The 19,713-nt window shown below is 45.8% G+C and overlaps 1 protein-coding gene across 6 annotated transcripts in view; it reads right to left on the reverse strand.

Annotated features, from left to right (window-relative positions):
* Positions 1–19,713, reverse strand: part of TANGO6 (transport and golgi organization 6 homolog) — a 189,492-nt gene that overhangs the window by 104,496 nt on the left and 65,283 nt on the right. For all 6 annotated transcript variants that reach the window (XR_009246848.1, XR_009246849.1, XM_058675022.1 and 3 more), the window contains exons 13-14: positions 16,059–16,574; positions 13,768–13,825 (exon numbers count right to left, since the gene is read on the reverse strand). Coding sequence is in view for 4 of the 6 variants with exons in the window: in XM_058675022.1 (XP_058531005.1) it covers positions 13,768–13,825; positions 16,059–16,574 (574 nt within the window). In the remaining 2 variants the exon portion in view is untranslated. The remainder of the gene's footprint in view (positions 1–13,767; positions 13,826–16,058; positions 16,575–19,713) is intronic.

The following is a 19,713-nucleotide window of genomic DNA, read 5'->3' on the forward strand; positions in this document are numbered from 1 at the left end:
TACGGCTCTATCCAGCTATCTTTGTGCTTGCATTGGTCAAGCCAGTGGTGCCAACAGGGACAAATGCTACACTCTCATGGTTTAATGACCTGTGATTATTACTAACTTTGCTATATACAATGGTCAGCCTTCCATTCGATTGTTGTTTATACCCCTTGCTTTTATTCCCACTAAACTAGGGTCTTTCTGCTTTTTGTTAAACTTTTTATCTGGTGGAGCAATAAGCCCTTGATGGTAATGTGAATTAAAAATGTTATCCCGTGAACTGAAAAGAGAAAGACAAAAGAAAAGGGGGGGTAAGAGGGAGAGGTAAGGTAAGAATTGGAGGGAGGCAGGGGGAGAAACTGGAGAAAGGGAATATCAATATAATATTACAACTACGAACTACATTCTATCTATTGAACACTAAAATGGAAAAACAGAATAAAATAAAAGATTTAAACTAAAGTGAGAAGGTGGCACAGAGGGAAGGGAATCACGGTGTGGGTGAGGACCTTGGCTTTGGTTCTGTCGCCCAGCGGAGGGCCAGCAAACAGCCTTGCAGCCTTGCTTCCTTGCCTGGACAAGGGGGAGATGAAGGCACTGACTCTCACAGGGCATCAGTGAGGAACAACAGAAGCAATGCATGGCATCTGACACACAGGTAGGCCTCACTTGGGAACTTACAAGGGAAAATTCAAAGCAGCGCCAGCCGTCAGCAAACATGATACTTGCAGGGCCGGGGTCCGGTCACCTGGACACCAGGGGGCTGCAGCCCCAAAGTAGAGCCTGGAAGCTGCCTCCTGACCAGCTTCACCCTCTAGCCAAGACTCTTGTTGCAAAAGCACCCTGAACGGCTTGCCCCCAGCAAGCTTGCCCACCAGGAGCACCTTCCTCCTTCAGCCTCAAGTCCTTCATACAGTTCTGTCTCCACACCTCCACATCCAGCACAGTCCCCCTCAGGTTCCTGAGGTCTCCGTGAGAAACCACTGCTCTGCATGTTTAAAACCTATTTTTTATTTTAAACATTTATCTATCTTGCTTGAAAGTCAGAGTTACAGAAAAATAGAGAAAGAGAAAGATAGCTTCCATTCTCTGGAACATTCCCCAGACAGCTTCAATGGCCAGAGCCAAACTGATCCAGAGCCAGGAGCTTCTTCTGTGTCTTCCACATGGGTGGCAGGAACTCAAGCAACTGGGTCATCTTCTGCTGCTTTCTCAGCTCATCAGCAGAGAGCTGGACCAGAAGTGGAACATCCAGGGCTCAGATTGGCACCCATATGGGAAACCAGTGCTGCAGCAAGACGATGATCCAACAAAGCCACAGTGTCAGCCTATAAAATCATAAAATCTCTCTCTCTCTCTTTTTTAAGATTTATTTTGGAGAAACAGAGAAAAAGATCTTCCGTCCAATGGTTCACTCCCCAAGTGGCTGCAATGGCCAATGCTGTGCAAATTCGAAGCCAGGAGCCAGGAGCTTCTTCTGGGTTTCCCACACAGGTGCAGGGTCCCAAGGTTTTGGGCCATCCTCGACTGCTTTCCTAGGTCACAGAAGGGAGCTGGATGGAAAGTGGGGCTGCTGGGATTAGAACTAGTGCCCGTATGGAATCCTGGAGCATTCAAGGCGAGGACCTTAACCGCTATGTTATCATGCTGGGCCCTATAAGATCTTTTTATAAGTATTTAAATCAAGACTTCAGTATTGTGGTACAGTGCATTAAATTGCTGTCTACCACGCCAACATCCGCAAATGAGTGCCAGTTTAATGCTCAGCTGCTTCACTTCCAATCCAGCTCCATATTGGAACAGCTGAACTTGGCACCCATCTGGGAGACACGGATGAAGTTTCTGGCTTCTGGCTTTAGCCTGGCCCAGCCGTTGTCTGGCCATGCGGGGAGTGAACCAGCAGATGGAAGATCTTTCTTTCTCTGTCTCTCCCTCACTGTAATTTTGCCTTTCAAATAAATTGCAACTCTTAAAATAACAAAAATCAGGTGTATAATTCAGTTATTGTGAGTATATTCACAAGATCACCCACGCAGCACGCTACCTCATCTCAAGGCACTTTCATCTCCTCAAAAAGAAATCTCCTATTTATTATCAGTCACTTTCCATTCTGTTATCCTCCCATCAGCAGGCAGCCCCCACCCTGCTTTCCTGGACTCGCGCAAGACAGGGCCTTTGGTGCCAGGCTTCTTCAGCTTGCCATGTTTTCGGGTGTGCTGGTACTGTATCGTGAGTATGAATCAGCAGTACTTCACTCCTTTTTATTGTCAAACACTATGCCAGTGGCTAGACACAGCAGATTTCATTTGTTTAGTTATCAGGTTTCTGCTTTGAGGCTACCATAAATGCTAATGGAAACTTCTGTGTGGACACACACAACAGAGCCCTTGTCAGGCCTGGAGTGATGGCTCAGTGGCTAAAACCTAACTTTGCATGCGCCAGGATCCCATCAGGGTGCTGGTTCATGTCCTGGCTGTTCCACTTCCCATCCTGCTTATGGCCTCGGAAAGCAGTCAAGGATGGCCCAAAGCACCCACATGGGAGACCCAAAAGAAGCTCCTAGCTCCTGGCTTTGGATCCAATTCACCTTCAGCCATTGCAGAAACTTGGGGAGTGAACCAGAGGATGAAAGATCTTTCTCTCTGTCTCACATTCTTCACTTTGGAGATCTGCCTTTTCAATAAAAATAAATAAATCTTGAGAGAGAGCCTTTGTTAGACACAGGCTCTTGACCTTGAACTTCCTGCCCCTAGAACTGCAGAAACTACATCATTAGGATTAACCAGGCTAGAGCTTAGCACAATGGCGGGCCTGGTTAATCCTCTACTTCTAAGCAGAGGGATTCCATATGGGTGCAGGTTCATGTCCTGCTGCTCCACTTCCCATCCAACTCCCTGCTTGTGGCCTGGGAAAGCAGCGGAGGGACAGCCCAAAACCTTGGGACCTGCACCCATGTGGGAGACCTAGAAGAAGCTCCTGGCTCTTCCAGGATCACGCCTTCAGACCAGCTCATGATCTGGTCATTGTGACCACTTAGGTAGTGAACCAATGGATCGAAGATCTTTCTCTGTGTTTCTCCTCTTTGTAAATCTGCTTTTCTGATAAAAATAAATCATTACAAAATATTACTCAGCCTCAGGTATTCTGTTAGAACAGCACAAAGCAGATGAAGATGCTCAGAATAAACTGATCAAATCCCAGGATTGATTTTTGTAGACACTTTAACACATGTCAAAGTAATGCTGATGCCTAGGCCCTGAGACATGCATGGCCACTGGGAGGAAGAAGGGCGGGCAACAGATAATGCACATGTGTTCACAGTCCACAGTGGAGGATGAGTCACAATGATACACCGAGGACGCTTCAAGAAAGGAGTATTCCACTGCCACAGGCCCAGGGCCAAACAAAGCGAAAATCAAGGAGGCATGAGCTCAGTGTATTATTAAGTTACATTTTAAAGGGCTGACTTGTGAAATCATTTCCGACAGGCAGGCCTGGTTCTCCCACACTGAAGACCACAAGGAAACTCAGCTCCCATCCTGGGAATAGGACCCGCGTGGGCACTGTGATTCACTGTTCTTCCCCTGTGGCGAGAGCAGAGTCTCCAGAGTCAGAGAGACTTGAACTCCAGTCCCAAAGCTGTCACTTCACACCTGCATCACTCTGGACAGTTACGCAACTGCTTCAGGCAAGGCTCCCTCACCCGTACAATATGGAAGATAATTCCTAACATGCAGCGATGCTGTGCCTCGCACAGGCAGGCATGTGATGAGTGTGAACATCTTGGACACTCGTTGCTGTTACCTTATGTGGCAATTATCCAGGGGCCAATCTTTTTTTTTTCCTTAAGACTTATTTATTTGAAAGGCAAAAGTACAAAGAGAGAAGGACTGAAAGAGACAGAGATGGCTCATCTGCTGATTAGCTCTCCAAAAGGCTGCAAGAGCCAGGTCAAAGCCAAGTGGAGGCTTATCCAGTTGTGCCACAATCCCAGTCCCTCCAGGGTCAACCCTGGAAAGTAACAGTGAAGCAGTCAGGTCACCTTCCATGTACAGGTGAACGTACTAAGCTGCTAAAAGCATTCTGATACAAATCTGAAGGTGTCCATCTCTGACTGACACAGGAAACCACAGGACAAATACTCCGAAAATGAAGCCAACCGTTCTGAGCTTTGGAATGCCATCCCTGGCTCGGGAGAGGACAGAAAAGCACATACATATCACCTGGACCGTGCAGTGAGCTAACAGCCTGATCCCAGCTCCAGTGCTTTCCCAACGTCTGTGACCACACGCAAGGCCATTTTGTATTTGCGACAGATGACTGCATTATCTGTGCTTGTATTTCAGAACTACAGGTAGAATCTAAGCTTTCAAGAGCATCAAACAATATTCAGTAAAAATCATACTGACTTCTTTATGTTAAAGAACCACAACAGGGGTGGGTATTTGGAGATGCCAGCATCCCATCTTGGAGTTTTGGATCTGAGTCCACACTCTGCTTTTAACAGAGTCCCCATGTGGGAGGCTCAAGTAAGTTACAAGCTCCTGCCTTACCTAACCCTGATATCCTGTGTATCCAGGGGAGTGAATCAGCTGAAGATCAATCTCTGTACCTATCTCCCAACCTTTCAAATAATCTAAAACAAGTAAATTTTAAAATGCCAGTATAGCAAAATTCTACCAATACCTGAAAAGTTCTAAAGAAGTAATATAGAATGCCAGGTAGGAAAAGTTAGATTTGTAGGCCAAGAACAAGGTCCAAATTAATTGCTATGTAATTTTGGGAAAAGGACTCAACGTCCCTTAGTCTCAGAACCTTTCATATAAAATGGGGACATTTCACTTCACACCCAATAACTAGTTCCAAGTGAATCATGGACTTGAATGTTACAGCTACAAAACTCTTGGGAGAAAACAAAAATCTTCATTATCTTGAGTTACACAATGATTTTTTAGAAGTAACACCTAAAGTGTATACAATGAAAGAAAAAGTTGATAAACTAAAACTTTTGTGATATCATTACATTAAAAGAAAAGACATTCCAAACCATAGGCAGACAGAAAATATTTGCAAATCATATACTTATCTTTACAATAAAAAGAGAAAAAAACAATAAAACAATAAAAAGAGAAGAAACTGCTCTTTCTGTAAGCGGCCTTAGGTGATTGGTGAAAACGGTTCACTACTCACTTGACCCAGAAAACCTCACAAAAATCACATAAACCTCCAGGCTCAAGTTTCTGTGTTCACATTAAGAATATCTTAGGAGAGGAGACTCAAGATGGCAGAATATGGTGAAGCCATGTTTAAATAGATGAAGAAACATTCGCCGGTGTGAAGCAGAGAGGGCACAAATGGGAGAGGACAAACCGACAGCAGAGGGGCACCTGGAGACTGATGGGCACAGGAAAGCAGCAAAGACGACGGTGTGGTGTTGCAGTGACCAGACATCTCGCAGCATTTGGCCAGTGGCGACGTTCTGTTGTCACAGTAGTGGAGTGAGCAGCTGTGCTCAGGCCAAGCAATGAGCTACACCCAGTGCTGGCGGCCCAGAGCATTGAATCTCTGCTGTACATGCTTCAAAATGCAGAGCAATGTTGAACTGAGGGGGTATGGATGCAGATTCTCAGGTCACTGAACACGGCCAGGTGAACAAAGCCCCCAGGACATGCCCACGTACCTACAGAGAGAGCCCAGGGCCACACTGAGATGATCCTCACTGAAGAGACATTTCTCTAAATATTTAACAAATGGATAATAAACTCATAAAAAGGATGACTGCCCTCATCAGTAACTCATTAAAAACAAGCAAACCAAAACTGAAGTGAGGCATCACTTCACACACATTAGCACAGCTACAATAATTTTAAAAAGACAAACAATAACAAACTTGACAGGGATGGTCAGAAATTGGGATGGTGTAAAATTCTGACAGTCATTCTTGGCAAACAGTCTTCCAGATTTTCGACAACCTGAACCAAAGGGTTATCGCAAGACTTAGTGATTCCCCTCCTGAGTCAAATGTTCAAGACAACGTTCTTCAAGAAGGTGGAAATGAGCCTAAAATATGGCTAATGGCACAAGGGAATCTTTTTAGTCACAAAGAGCAATGAAGTAGCGAGCTATGCCATCACATGGATGGGCCACAGAGAAAGGTAACTGCCCCGCTGTACTGACTGATTCTATTTTCATGGATTGTTCAGAGCAGGCAAATCCACAGAGAGGTAAACTAGCTGGATGCCAGGAGCTTGTGGGGGAGAGGGACCAGACACGAGAAGTGACTGCCGGTGGGCATTGGATGATGAAAATATTCTAAAATTAGATAGTGGGTAACAGCTGCACAACACTTGAAATACATTAAAAACCACTGACTTGCATATTTTAGTTTGGTGAATTTTAGGTATGTAAATTACATCCCAAATAAGAAGGTATTTTTTGTTTTGTTTTGTTTTTTAATGGGGATAATGTCTACTTCCCAGAACTACTTCGAGGATTTACTGAGATAGCAGAGAGGAGAGATGTTTGCTAAATGCTCATTTGCTAATTAGGTGGTACAGAAATCAGGCTGGAACGCAGGATACCCTCCCATTCCAGGGACATGAGTGGAGGGAAAGAACTTCACCAGGCAGCATTTCAAATTGCAATCCCTGACCTGTGAGAGGATCTTTCAAGGGATAGAGTTATCTTCAATGAATGGTTTCTCAACTTACTTCATTGGAGGTAGAAATCTGAGGACAAGCTAGAGTTCAGTCCTGGGCAAGTTAAGACTTGAAATCCTGCTCAGGCTGAAACTCTATGGAAACAATTCCACGTTGTATCTACCTTCCCCCTCCCGGACTTTCTGCCTTCCCTCCCCTTGGTTCTTCTGCCAGCAACGAAAGCCTTTCGCTGACAGGAAGAGGGTGGCAGAGTTGGTGAGGTCTGTCAGGGCATGTCAAGATGTCTAGGTTTGCCTCACTCCACACGCACTGGCATACTTTTACTTCTCATGCTGGGCTCACAGCCTCGGCAGGTTTTATTTCATTTTCAATGAGGCTGGTAGTTTGATCCAAGATTCGTCTGACATTGAATTATTTGGACATCCCAGTACACTTCTGCTGCCCTCAAAATGTCCTTTAAATACCAGAGCAGGCAGACTCACAGCATGATTAATAATCTGCCTGTGGTATCTTAATGAAGAACACTGCTGACCCATTTACTGATTTTAAAATTGAAATGTAAAAAATGCCCCACGCAACTAACAAGCATGCTGAGACTCTTAGGGACATATCTTCTTTCCCGTATGTAACAAAATCAGGCCTTCCAATTTTACTTTAAATATTTCCTCATTGCTGACATGTTTCAGAAAAATCAGAATGTACTACTCACTGTCTCAGAACATCTCCTGCTGCTGCAGCAACATACCTGAAGGGGAGTACTCTATGCAGAAGAGAAACTGATGTGGCTCACAGTGCTAAATGTTCAAAGGCATGGTGCCGGCATCTGCTTGGTCCTGGCGAGGCCCTCCTGGCTCTGATCACGACAGGCAGCACGAGGGAATGTGGGCAGGCAGGAAGCACATGGCAAGACCCACGGTCCAGGCTCACTTGTCCTTGATTGCTCTTTTGGGAAATACTAGGGGGGCTTTGAGTGTGTCAACAACTACATAATCCCTTTGCAGGGTGATACCTCCAAAACCTAATCACCTTCCACCAGGCCCAACCATCTCAACATTACCACAATGCAAACGGAGACCAAGTTTCTATCATGGGCACCGTGCATCGGTGCCAAATCATAGCACTTTTATAATAACCATGTAATAGTCATGGTTACCTTGCTTTTTTAAAAAAAGTTATTAGCAAGCTAAGTCTCGACCTGCAATGCCAGCATCCCATTTATAGGTCCTGGTTAGTGTTGCAGTTACTTCTGACACAGCTCCCTGCTAACGAGCCCAGGAATGCATCAGAGTTTAGCCCAAGTGCTTGGACCATGCACCCATGTGAAAGACCTGGAAGAAGATTCTGGCTTTGGACTAGCTAAGCTCTAGCCACTGCAGACATTTTAGGAATGAACCATTGGATGAAAGTATTTGTCTTCCCCCATTCCGTCTCTTTCTAACTCTGCCTTTTAAATAAATACATAAATCTTTTTTAAAAATACAATGGAAATCTACGAGGAGCCTAAGGAGATATGTGTTCTTAGTCTGAATAAAATTAAGACATTTGGCTGGCAACTCTGGATGGTGCTACCAATCTAATTTTCTGCCCGAAACAGCTTCCTCTGCTAGGACCAGCCAATCAACCATCATGTGCTCAGTTGGAGTACACAGAGGCAGTCCCACATCAAACAAGAACTTAGGAGGTGTAGTTCTCTTACTGTTCCGATGGATGGAGCGTACATATATCACAGACTCCTCCACCAGGCATCACCAAGCACCTGCTGAGTGGATGAATTTATTCCCGTCTGCTCTCTGCCTAGACTAGAGACAGAGTCAGTGAGACTCTGGAAAAGAAATGTACAACACCAATGGATTATGCAACCTGCACAGGGAATCATTTAGGCAGACCTCAGAAAGGGAGAGCTTCACACATACACAGGCCTCAACACTAAACTCCACTTCAGCCACAGTGGGCACCTCTTGTCTGCCTGTTTGGCCTGGCCCAGCCGACTACACTGGCAGACCAGATGGGAAAATTCTGCTCTTTGCTATCTTAATGGGAAATTTACCTACGGCCTTGGCTTTTAAGTGCATGTTACAAACACCAAAAACATCAATTAGCTCAAGCTTGTCCACCTTGGGAGCTGAGAACTGAAATTACACCGATTCCTCCCATGTTCTTCATCACCAAATTAGCTCCTAACTGATTAGCACACCAATTACAATTACTAAAAGCAAACACCACACCAACAGTTTTGCAACTTTTATAGCAGATCCTAGAGGCTAATGAGTGCAATGCGTTAATCAGCTGCAAATCTTCTCCCAAGCAACCATATGCCAAATTTGAATAACAATGCACTGCTTCCAGAAATCCCAGGCCTAACAAGGAAAAATGGCAAATCAAGGAGAGACATCTCCCTGACAGTATCGAGTTTCTTGGGAGAAGCTCAGGATGGCCAGTTTTCTGAGCCTTGTTAATTACAACCATTTCTGGTTGTTGCTTCATTGGTTTATCTGATTTCACCAAATTCCATTCCTCTAAATGTGGCCTCCAGTGCCCTAACAGGCTCTGGAGCCTCTGGTCTCACAGCTGCAGGTAAGTCCTTTCCCCTCATGTCCCCTAAACCCAAATGGAGCCCCTGGCTCCTGCCTCTGGCCTGGCCCATCCCTGGCCATAGCAACCATACAGAAAATCAACCAGAGGAGATGGAAGACCTCTCTCCATCTCAGTCACTCTGCCTTTCAAATAAATAAATCTTAAAAATAAAAAACAAATAGGGCCCAGCGGCGTGGCCTAGCGGCTAAGGTCCTCACCTTGAAAGACCCGGGATCCCATATGGGCGCTGGTTCTAATCCCGGCAGTTCCACTTCCCATCCAGCTCCCTGCTTGTGGCCTGGGAAAGCAGTTGAGGACGGCCCAATGCATTGGGACCCTGCACCCGCGTGGGAGACCTGGAAGACGTTCCAGGTTCCCGGCTTCGGATCGGCGCGCACCGGCCCGTTGCGGCTCACTTGGGGAGTGAATCATCGGACGGAAGATCTTCCTCTCTGTCTCTCCTCCTCTGTGTATATCTGGCTGTAATAAAATGAATAAATCTTAAAAAAAAAATAAAAAACAAATAACAACTATGTTTCTGGATCCATTTTTACCCAGCAGTCATTCTTTGGGAGGTCATTTTGACTACTTTGAGAACTTTATTTTTGCTTTTTATTTACTTTTTCAATACTGATTTTATTTATTTTTATCTACTTGAAAGACAGAGAAACCTTCCATCCACTTCCAAAATGACTGTAACATCTAGAGCTGTGACAGGAACTCCATCTGGGAGTCCCATGCAGGAACACAAGCACTTGCACCATCAACCACTGCCTCTCAGGATAAAACGGCAGGAAACTGGATGAGAGGCAGGGCACAGCTGTGATGCAAAATGACACTCCAATATGGGACATGGGCATCCCAACCAGTGGCTTAGCCTACAGTGCTACAACACCTGACCTTTGCTTTTTAAGCTACTCAGAACCATTTACAGTTACTCCAAAGTATTTTGTGTGTGGCAGGTCCATTATCTGCTGAATAAAAAGAATCCCAACACACACAGCTTTATCACTGTCTGCTTTCCCTGCGTCCTCTCTCTTCAGCTTGAAACATCCAGTCTGCAGAGAACATAGCCAAATTATACCCCACATAAGCAGTCAGTGAGACCTGGCACCGGCTACTGGAGTTGGAGAAGACCTCAGCATGATGCTGTCAGTCTGTCAACCCTCCCTGTACCCACACACTTCGCTCTATAATGGACAGTTTATTCCACCAACGGGACAGAGCCCATTTCTCTAACCTTGACTTTGGGTTGCTTCGGTCAATGGAATGAGGCAAAAAGTGACAGGAAGCCTGCTCCAAGCTTAGGTTTGAAATGGCCTCTCCAGGATGGAAAGATGTCCTAGTGGACCACTGGCCCAGGGGTGGTCAGAAACACATGTGGCAAACCCATGGCAGTTGGCCCCCAGGCTGTGGGAAGATCCTGTAGGGAAAAGCAGAGCTGCCCAGCGAGGCACAGCCTCAAACTGGTTAACAGGTGCATGATCTATAATGAATGTCCGGTGTTTTAAATTACTGGCTGCTGGGGCAAATGTGTTGAACAGTGATGACACACTCAGACATCACTCAAACTTTAGACCCGATAAGTCATGTGGGTCAACACATTACAACCCAGCAATCCAGCAGCAGAAACAATAATAAAAATAATGATGACACTAGAATAATAGCTAATAGGTGCTGAGGACTTTTAAGACCCCTTTTACAAATAAACGCTTTGTAATAAAAAAGTTGTAAATCACAACATCATTGAGAAGACAGTACAGATGTGTCCCACATCCTCCACACCCAGCTGCATGTATGATTAACCTCTTCTATCAGGATGGTATCTGTCAAAAATGGGGCTCCCATCTTGACTGTATTACCACCTAAAGCCCATAATTTCTTCAGATTTCCTTTGTTTTCTCCAGTGCTTTTTCTGTTCCAAGATTCCTCTCCTACATCACATTTAGCCATAACATCTCCTTAGATGCTGACAGTATAAGCTCTCTCCCTTCATATTCAATTTTAAAAATATTATTTATTTGAAAGGCAAAAAGGCAGAGTTACATAGAGGAGTGAGACAGAGAGGTGTTTCATCTGCTGGTTCACTGCTCAAATGGCTGCAACCATCAGCACTGGACTAGGAGGAAGCTAGGAGCCAAAAGCTTCATCTGGGTCTCCCACATGGTTGTCACGGACCTAAGCACTTGTGCTATCCTCCACTGCTTTCTTAGGCCACCAGCAGGGAGTAGGATTGAAACTGGAGCACCCAAGATACAAACCACAGCACATATGGGATGCTGGCATTACAAGTGGCAGCATAACTTGCTGTTCCACAACACCAACAATTCATTTTTTTTTTTTTTTTTTAAGCCGGATATACAGAGAGGAGGAGAGACAGAGAGGAAGATCTTCCATCCGATGTTTCACTCCCCAAGTGAGCCGCAACGGGCCGGTACGCGCCAATCCGATGCTGGGACCAGGAACCTCTTCCAGGTCTCCCACGCGGGTGCAGTGTCCCAAAGCTTTGGGCCGTCCTCCACTGCTTCCCAGGCCACAAGCAGGGAGCTGGATGGGAAGTGGAGCTGCCGGGATTAGAACCGGCACCCATATGGGATCCCGGGGCTTCCAAGGCGAGGACTTTAGCCGCTAGGCTACGCCGCCGGGCCCAACAATTCATTTTTTTAAGATTTTTTAATTGGAAAGTCATATATACAGAGGAGAAGAGACAGAGAGGAAGATCTTCCATCCACTGCTTTACTCCCCAAGTGGCCACAGCGGCCATAGCAGAGCTGATCCAAAGCCAGGAGCCTTCTCTGGGTCTCCCATGTGGGTGCAGGGTGTTCCAAAGCATTGGGCCATCCTCAATTGCTTTCCCAGGCCACAAGCAGGGAGCTGGATGGGAAGTGGAGCCTGCTGGGATTAGAAACAGCACCCATATGGATCCCAGCATATACAAGGAAAGGGCTTCAGCCACTAGGCCACTGTGCCAGGCCCCAGCACCTCATTTTTTTAAAAAGAATTATTTATTTTTATTTGAAAGGCAGATATTTAAGAAAGGAGAGAATGAGGTCTTCTCTCTGCTGACTCACTCCCCAAATGGTCACAGCAACCAGAGCTAAGCTGATACGAAGATAGGAACTTCTTCCCAGACTCCCATGTGGGTGCATGGGCTCAAGGCCTTAGGCCATCCTTCATTGCTTTCCCAGGCCATAAAGTGGAGCAGCTGGGACACGAACCAGCACCCATATGTGATGCCACTGCTTTCAGGCAGAGAGAGGGTTATTAGCCTGCTTGCCACCGCACTAGCCCCCAATTTTTTTTTCTTTGATAACAGCTTTATTGGGATATAATTCACAAGGCGTACAATTCACTCAAAGTTTACAATTTAATGTTCCTAGACTACTTGCAATTGTGCAACCATCACCACAACCAATTTTAGAACATTTTCATCATTCCAGAAAAAACACTTGTGCCCTTTGGCTAACATCCTCCAACCATTCTGCCTTGCCTCAGCTCCAGGCCACCACTAATCTACTGTCTGCATATCTGGCCTTTTTTTTTTTCCTTCAAATAAATGGAACAAATCAATGTGTGTGGTACTACTGGGTCACCATCCATGTTGTAGCATGGATTAGTACTTCCTAGATTTTTATGGTCAATAATACTCCACATACATGTGCACACGCATGCACTGACAGTGTCCCCGACATTCTGCTGATCTGTTCACTCGCTGCTGGACATTAGCGTTGTTTCCACCTATTGGCTGAGGTGACAGAACAGTGCTGCTATGAACACTCCCACTCAGGCTTTTGTGCAGCTCAATATCTCTTTTCTCTAGGGTAGGCACCTAAGAGTGGACTTACCATGCCAACTGGTAATTTACTTCATCTGTCTACAGAAACACCTTCCAAAGCAGCTATACCAAAGCATACTCCTGTTTAGTTCCTTCTTACAAACACAAAACTGGAGTACGGCAGGAATAACCTACCAGAGTCCACACGGTTGAGAGGAAGTATAACGAGGCAGGACACCGTGGGGACGCAACCACAAGCTGAGATCTGGCCCTGCCCCCTTGCCCTCATGCCAAGGCTACCTAATTCTCTCTCTCTTCTCTAGATATGAATCAACAATCGAATTGGGGCAGGGAGAACAGCAAAGAAGTAGAAAAGAGAAATCAATTTACTGTAAAAACACACTTCTAGGGAAGAGATACGAACTACTCTGAGAGTCGCTGGTGTCAAGGGGGGACAAAGGTGCAGACTGACATTAGTCAAGCAACCTAAAGGGTTCCTGGGAGAAGAGCACACGTGTGAATGGATTTCTAGATCTCTGACTTCAAGGAAGTAGGATCCAACTTCTAGAATGACGGGGAACCATGCCGAGAGTGTTTCGTCACCACGAAACAATGCAACTCCAGGGACCCTCTGTGAACTGTCCAGTTATCAGCCAGGCAGATTAAAACACCAGCCGACCCGAGGCCTCAGACAGTGATGGCTTCAGAGATTCAGTGCAAACATGATGTAATCTTGCCCACAGATTCAAAGGCCTTTACCCAGGACTAACTTACCCTGAATTGCAGATAGATATATAAAAGTGTCTTCATGTTCCAAGTTCTCCAAGAATATCTGGAACCAAAAAACACAGCAGTGAGATGATGGATGCAAACAGAGCAAACTTCTTAGGCTTCCTTGATGAGTAGCCTCGAAACAATAAACACCTTTCTTATTGTCTTACTTGAAAGTTGGTGGTGGGGGGGGCGTGCATAACAGCTTGCAGTGATGGCATCCTATACCATATGGACGCAAGTTCAAGTTTCAGCTGTCCCACTTCCATCTAGTTCCCTGGCTAATGGCCTGGGAAAAGTAGCAGAAGATGGTCCAAGTGCTTGAAACCATGCAACCATGTGGGGGACCCAGAGGAAGCTCCTGGCTCCTGGCCTAAGACCAGCCCAGCTCTGCCTATTGAAGCCATTTGGGGAGTAAACCAATGCATAAAGTTTGTTTGTTCATTCTCTCTCTCTCAAATAAATAAATCTTTAAAAGCAAATGAACAAAAACAAGCTAGTTGGAACTTGAGTCTAGTGGGGGAATCGGTATATATTCATCAAGTCTCACTTTTATAGGGAATTCAAAACAGTAGTGATTAGGGGAAGATATTTTGTGAGCAAGCATACACTAGCATTCATCAATGAAACCAGGATTTGGAAGGTCAGTCAACTACATGCTTAATAACAGCCCACGGTGGGTAACATTCTCACCCATGACAGGCTGCGTATGGGTTGGGACACACAAGTTCTGGAGATACACGCCATGGATGGCACATTTGCTGCAGCTCTGTTCTTTTCTCTTGCACTCACAAAGCACGTGGAACTGCAAGTGAGACCATGTTGGCAACTTTGAATTTGTTCTACTTTTTAAAATCTTACCTACTTCAGCACCTCAACCAACATTAGTAACAGACCACTCTCAAGATCTCTCAACGCAAAAACCCATCAGGCTATGCGAACTACAGTGAGTCCTGCATAGCTAGAAGATATTACAAGGACACGGTTAAGATCAGACCCTCACATGAGAGCCAGAGAAGACTGGGCCATGTGCCCAAATTCCTCCTGACTGGGGTCCAGAAGCGGAGGAGGGTTATCTGCTCCAAGTACAGTGCCAGCTCTTTGGCTGGCACAGTGATTCTTGATCGCAATCTCAGGCTGCTGGTCTCTGTAACTTAGGTACATGTGTATTAGGGAGAGCCCACAATCAGCCTAGTACGAAAGATGGCCAAATTGGAAGGTCTGGTGGTCACGTATGGAGCAAAGGGAGCCTAACCCATGGTAATGGCCCTGTGAATGAGGAGGAAGGGCAGCACTTCAAAGGCTTCTTAGAGAGAAAAAACAAAAAACAAAAACCCACAGAACTTGGCCATCAATTATGTCCAGCAGAGAAAGAGTAAATGAAATGTGAATTTCAAAGATGTTCACAGTAGTCACTATCAACATAGGTATGTCAAGTGACATTTTTAATGACTCAAAGAAGATACATGTTTGAGTTTTCAGCCATATCTCAATGACAGCAAATCCTTGGCATAGGTCTGTGCTTCGGATTCCTCATCTGTAAGATGGAGATCACACCAACAATGTGGCTGCTGGGAGGATTAGATTACATGGCATATAACACATCTAGCCTGGCTCAATAAGCAGCAGTTTTCTCAGGAAGTTCACGTGAAGTGTCTGAGCATCTCAACTGGGACTGGATCCCAGGTACAAGTCTCTAGGCTTCTTGCTTCGGGTCTTTAACCCCTACTGAGATCAGGACTATTTCCACAGAAGGAAAAAGATTTACTAACCCTTTCTGCCCTCCACACACATCTACAGCGGCCTCTTGACTATGACAGAGCAAGAAAGGGAGGCAGGAGACCCAGGAACACCCAACGCCCCCTCTACAAGGAACCTGGTTGCTTTTCCAGGCTGGGTCACAGTGGTAAAACGGACCTAGTCTCAGAAACAGGCCCTTCCACCCCTGAGATCTGCCATGGTACTGCTCTCTCTTTGCTTTCATCAGCCCAAACCTCACAGTGCATTAGGACCACGTTAACATCTACCTCCTCCAGATCCTAACTATTTTTTCCTGGCTCTCCATGCATTTCCTGTCAGTGAAATTCTCATACACTCGGCACATGCTCAACTGAGCAGGTTGGTGGGGTCAGCCTACTGTGTGTAAGTCCTTGTGTCCTCTGTCTGGTGCTGGAGGGTGAGCCAGGATGGTGCCTGACACACAGACTAGGCTCCCCAGGGGCAGGGGAAGATTGTCCGCCCCAGGACAGCTGCCCTGCCCGTGCCCTTGCGCCTGCTTGGTGCGACCGGCTCACCTGGAGAAGCTTCTCTTGCATCTCTAGGGCCTTTGCTTCCCTCTGTTCTATCCAGCGGGACAGAGTGCGCAGGGCGGCAGCCCGTGTTGGAATCTGAGGGTCATAGGCTGATAAAACCAACTCCTGGAGCTGTTCCGTGGTTACACCTTCCGGCTTCCGCTTTGCAGTAGAGCTGGGTTCAGCGACCCCCTGAGGCACAGATGCAGCACTGGCCTCTGGGCCTGCATCCTGGACTTTCGCTGGGTTTGGCTGTTGTTCGAGGCGTCTCTGGGTACTGCTGGCGTCTCTTTCTCCAGTGGTTCTTTGCTGCCCCTCTGGTTTCCCTCCGGGTTCTTTCTTGTCAAGGTTTCTCCGGGCAGTCACGCCGATGGCCTCTGTGGCAAAGGCTCCGTGGGTGGCAATGGTGATGCGCAGATCAGCAGCGAGCTCCTGGATGGCAGGGTCAGGGTAAGAGTTGGAGACCTTGTCCAGCAGAGGCAGCAGCCGTTTCAGCACAACGAAGTCTCCGGACTTCAGCTACAAAATGACAGTAACCAACACAACAGATGTCAACAGAACCTGGGCCAGGGAACAGGGGCAAGGAGAAAGTGTGTTCATGACACAATCAGGACACGCCTGTAGGCACACATGTGAAAGCGCATCAAGAAGCTCACAGACAGTACATAATATGAAAGAATTATCCAGGCCAGCACGGTCACATGGCATGTTAAGTCACCACTTGCAAAGTTGAAATCAAACATGGAGTACCAGCTGCTCCACTTTTGATCTGGTATTCTGCTAATGGGCCTGGGAAAGCGGCAGAGAAGTGATTCACCCCTGCACCAGAAGCAGTTCTTGGCTTCTGTTTGGCAAAGCACTGGGTTGGGACGTTGCAACCGTTTGGTGAGTGAATCCATGCATGAAAGACTCTCCTTCCGCCACCATCCCATTTCTGTCACTGTGTCTTTCAAACAAATAAAGCATCTTTAAAAATAAAGGAAAAAAATTTCACGGACTTTAAATTTTTTGTAGCAAAATAAACTTATCTTTCAATCCCAATCTTTACAAATTTAATTAAAAAAAAAATTTTTTTTTGAAAGGCAGATATACAGAGAGAAGGAGATACAGAGAGAAAGATCTTCCATCCGCTGCTTCACTCCCCAAATGGCCACAATGGCTGGAGCTGAGCAGATCCAAAACCAGAAGCCAGAAGTTTTTTGGGTCTCCCATGCCAGTGCAGGGTCCCAAGGCATTGGGACATCCTTGACTGTTTTCCCAGGCCACAAGCAGGGAGCTGGATGGGACGTGGAGCAGCAAGGACATGAACTGTGCCCATGGGATCCCAAGCACTTGCAAAGCAAGGATTTGGCCACTGAGCCAGCTCATAGCGCAAGCTTCACAAATTTTTTTTAAAGTTAACATTAATTCAACACATACCATGTAAAAGCACTTTTCTAAGTTAAAACACATTTACATCCTCTGACACAGCTACTACTGATGTCTATATTTAAATTTTTTATTATTGCTACTTTATATGAAAGGCACAGAGATAGACGGGGAGACATTTTCCACTTGCCGGTTCACTCCTCCAATGCCTACAATATTGTGTCCTGGCTGCTCCACTTCCCATCCAGCTCCCTGCTGATGCCCTGGGGAAGGTTTGGAGGATGCATCCACGCGGGAGACTAGAGAAAGCGCCTGGCTCCTAGCTCAGCTCTGACCGTTGCAGCCATTTTGGAAATGAACCAAAAGGAAGATTATTTTCTCTCTCTCTTACATAATTTGTCTTTCCAATAAAAATAAATAACTCCAAATAATAACTTTTTAAAATGGAGGGTCTGGGACACAAATCAGAGACTGACACAAGATGGGGGCATCCCAGGTGATGGCACATAACTGCTGTGCCACACACCTGCCCCAATAACCCCAATTTCTGACTGGGGGAAACTGAAGCACAGAATAGCCATGCATAAGGTCTGTATCTGTGTTCGTTTTTCTGCCTGTGGTTCCAGCACCCTTTGTTGCAAACACCATCACTTCCCATGCATAACTGTGCTCCTTGGTCAAAGATCAGCTGACCTTTTCCATGCGGCTCTGTTTGGGGGCTGTTTTGTTCCACTAATGTATCCATCTTAGGAGTTCTTCTTGGTTCTTCCCCCACCCCACACAAGAAGAAATTGTTATTTATAGTAGAAATGTAAAAGAGATTATATAGGCTACAAATGTAGGTAGGTTACCCTGCTTCAGATGTTTAAAATCATACACACACACATCCATGCCAAGGCTGACGGTTACAAACCAGACACAGGAACAGCTGAGCTCAAGGAATCTGAGTCCAGGACTCACACTCTTCCCCAACACTCTGCTGCCAACAAGCTGCTCTAAAGTGAGCACACAGGGCACACACGGGTACAAAAGTTAGGAAGGCACCAAGGTGCAAACTAGCGGAAGCCATATTCTCCTAGAAAATCATGTGAGAGTCATCTCCCTCCAGGAGATTTGTTCTAAGAATGGCATGGGCTTGGCTAAGGAATGGTGTCAGAGCTGTGACAGAAAGCGAGAAACCATGGAATCCTTTTCTGGCTGAGAACATCAGAGAAATGATCCTCTGAGGCTTCTAGGCACCCTAAAGAGTGGAAAACCTCGGGGCTCTGAAATCCTTTTTGGACCAAAGCAGGGTACTGATGACTTGATCATTCACCACCTTCATCTTCATCTCACCAACAGGTCAACCAGCTATTTTCCAAAGACCCATATATGTCCTCCATTTGCACTACAATTCCACAGGACTCGTCTTGTTTGTTTTCCCTGTCACTGTCCTCCCAAGAAAAAGAAATTGAGGGAAGTCAGGTTTGTACCTGTAGCACCTCACTTCCCACCCCCTGAGATTTCTCTGCTTACAAAGTAGAAACTCATGCAAAACCAACAGAAGATAGAATTTCTAACCCCGACAACATACGATGGCTTATCTTGATGTGAAAAACAACTGATTACTCTGCTGTTCCTGTATCTTAAGTGGCAAGGAGTATGCCCAAATGTAGAGTAAAGGCGTACGTTACCTAAGAAAATGGCCAATTTTTTTTCTAGATAGAATATGGTAGAATAATTTTGCTAGTGCTATCATTATACTCAACTTCATTCAGTGCCTTTGTCTTGGTATGGATGTGTGTGTGTGTGTGTATATGATTTTAAACAACTGAAGCAGGGTAACCTACCTACATTTGTAGCCTATATAATCTCTTTTACATTTCTACTATAAATAACAATTTCTTCTTGTGTGGGGTGGGGGAAGAACCAAGAAGAACTCCTAAGATGGATACATCAATGGAACAAAACAGCCCCCAAACAGAGCCGCATGAAAAAGGTCAGCTGGGGCTTGGCAGCGTGGCCTAGTGGCTAAGGTCCTTGCCTTGATCCCATATGGCCGCTGGTTCTAATCCCGGCAGCTCCACTTCCTCTCTGTCTCTCCTCCTCTCAGTATATCTGACTTTGTAATAAAAATAAAATAAATCTTTACAAAAAAAAAAAAAAAGGTCAGCTGATCTTTGACCAAGGAGCACAGTTATGCATGGGAAGTGATGGTGTTTGCAACAAAGGGTGCTGGAACCACAGGCAGAAAAATGAACACAGACACAGACCTTATACCTTGTGTAAAGCTAATTCAGAATGGCTAACA

Source organism: Ochotona princeps, chromosome 16, assembly GCF_030435755.1.
Source record: "Ochotona princeps isolate mOchPri1 chromosome 16, mOchPri1.hap1, whole genome shotgun sequence".
Taxonomy (NCBI): Eukaryota; Metazoa; Chordata; class Mammalia; order Lagomorpha; family Ochotonidae; genus Ochotona; species Ochotona princeps.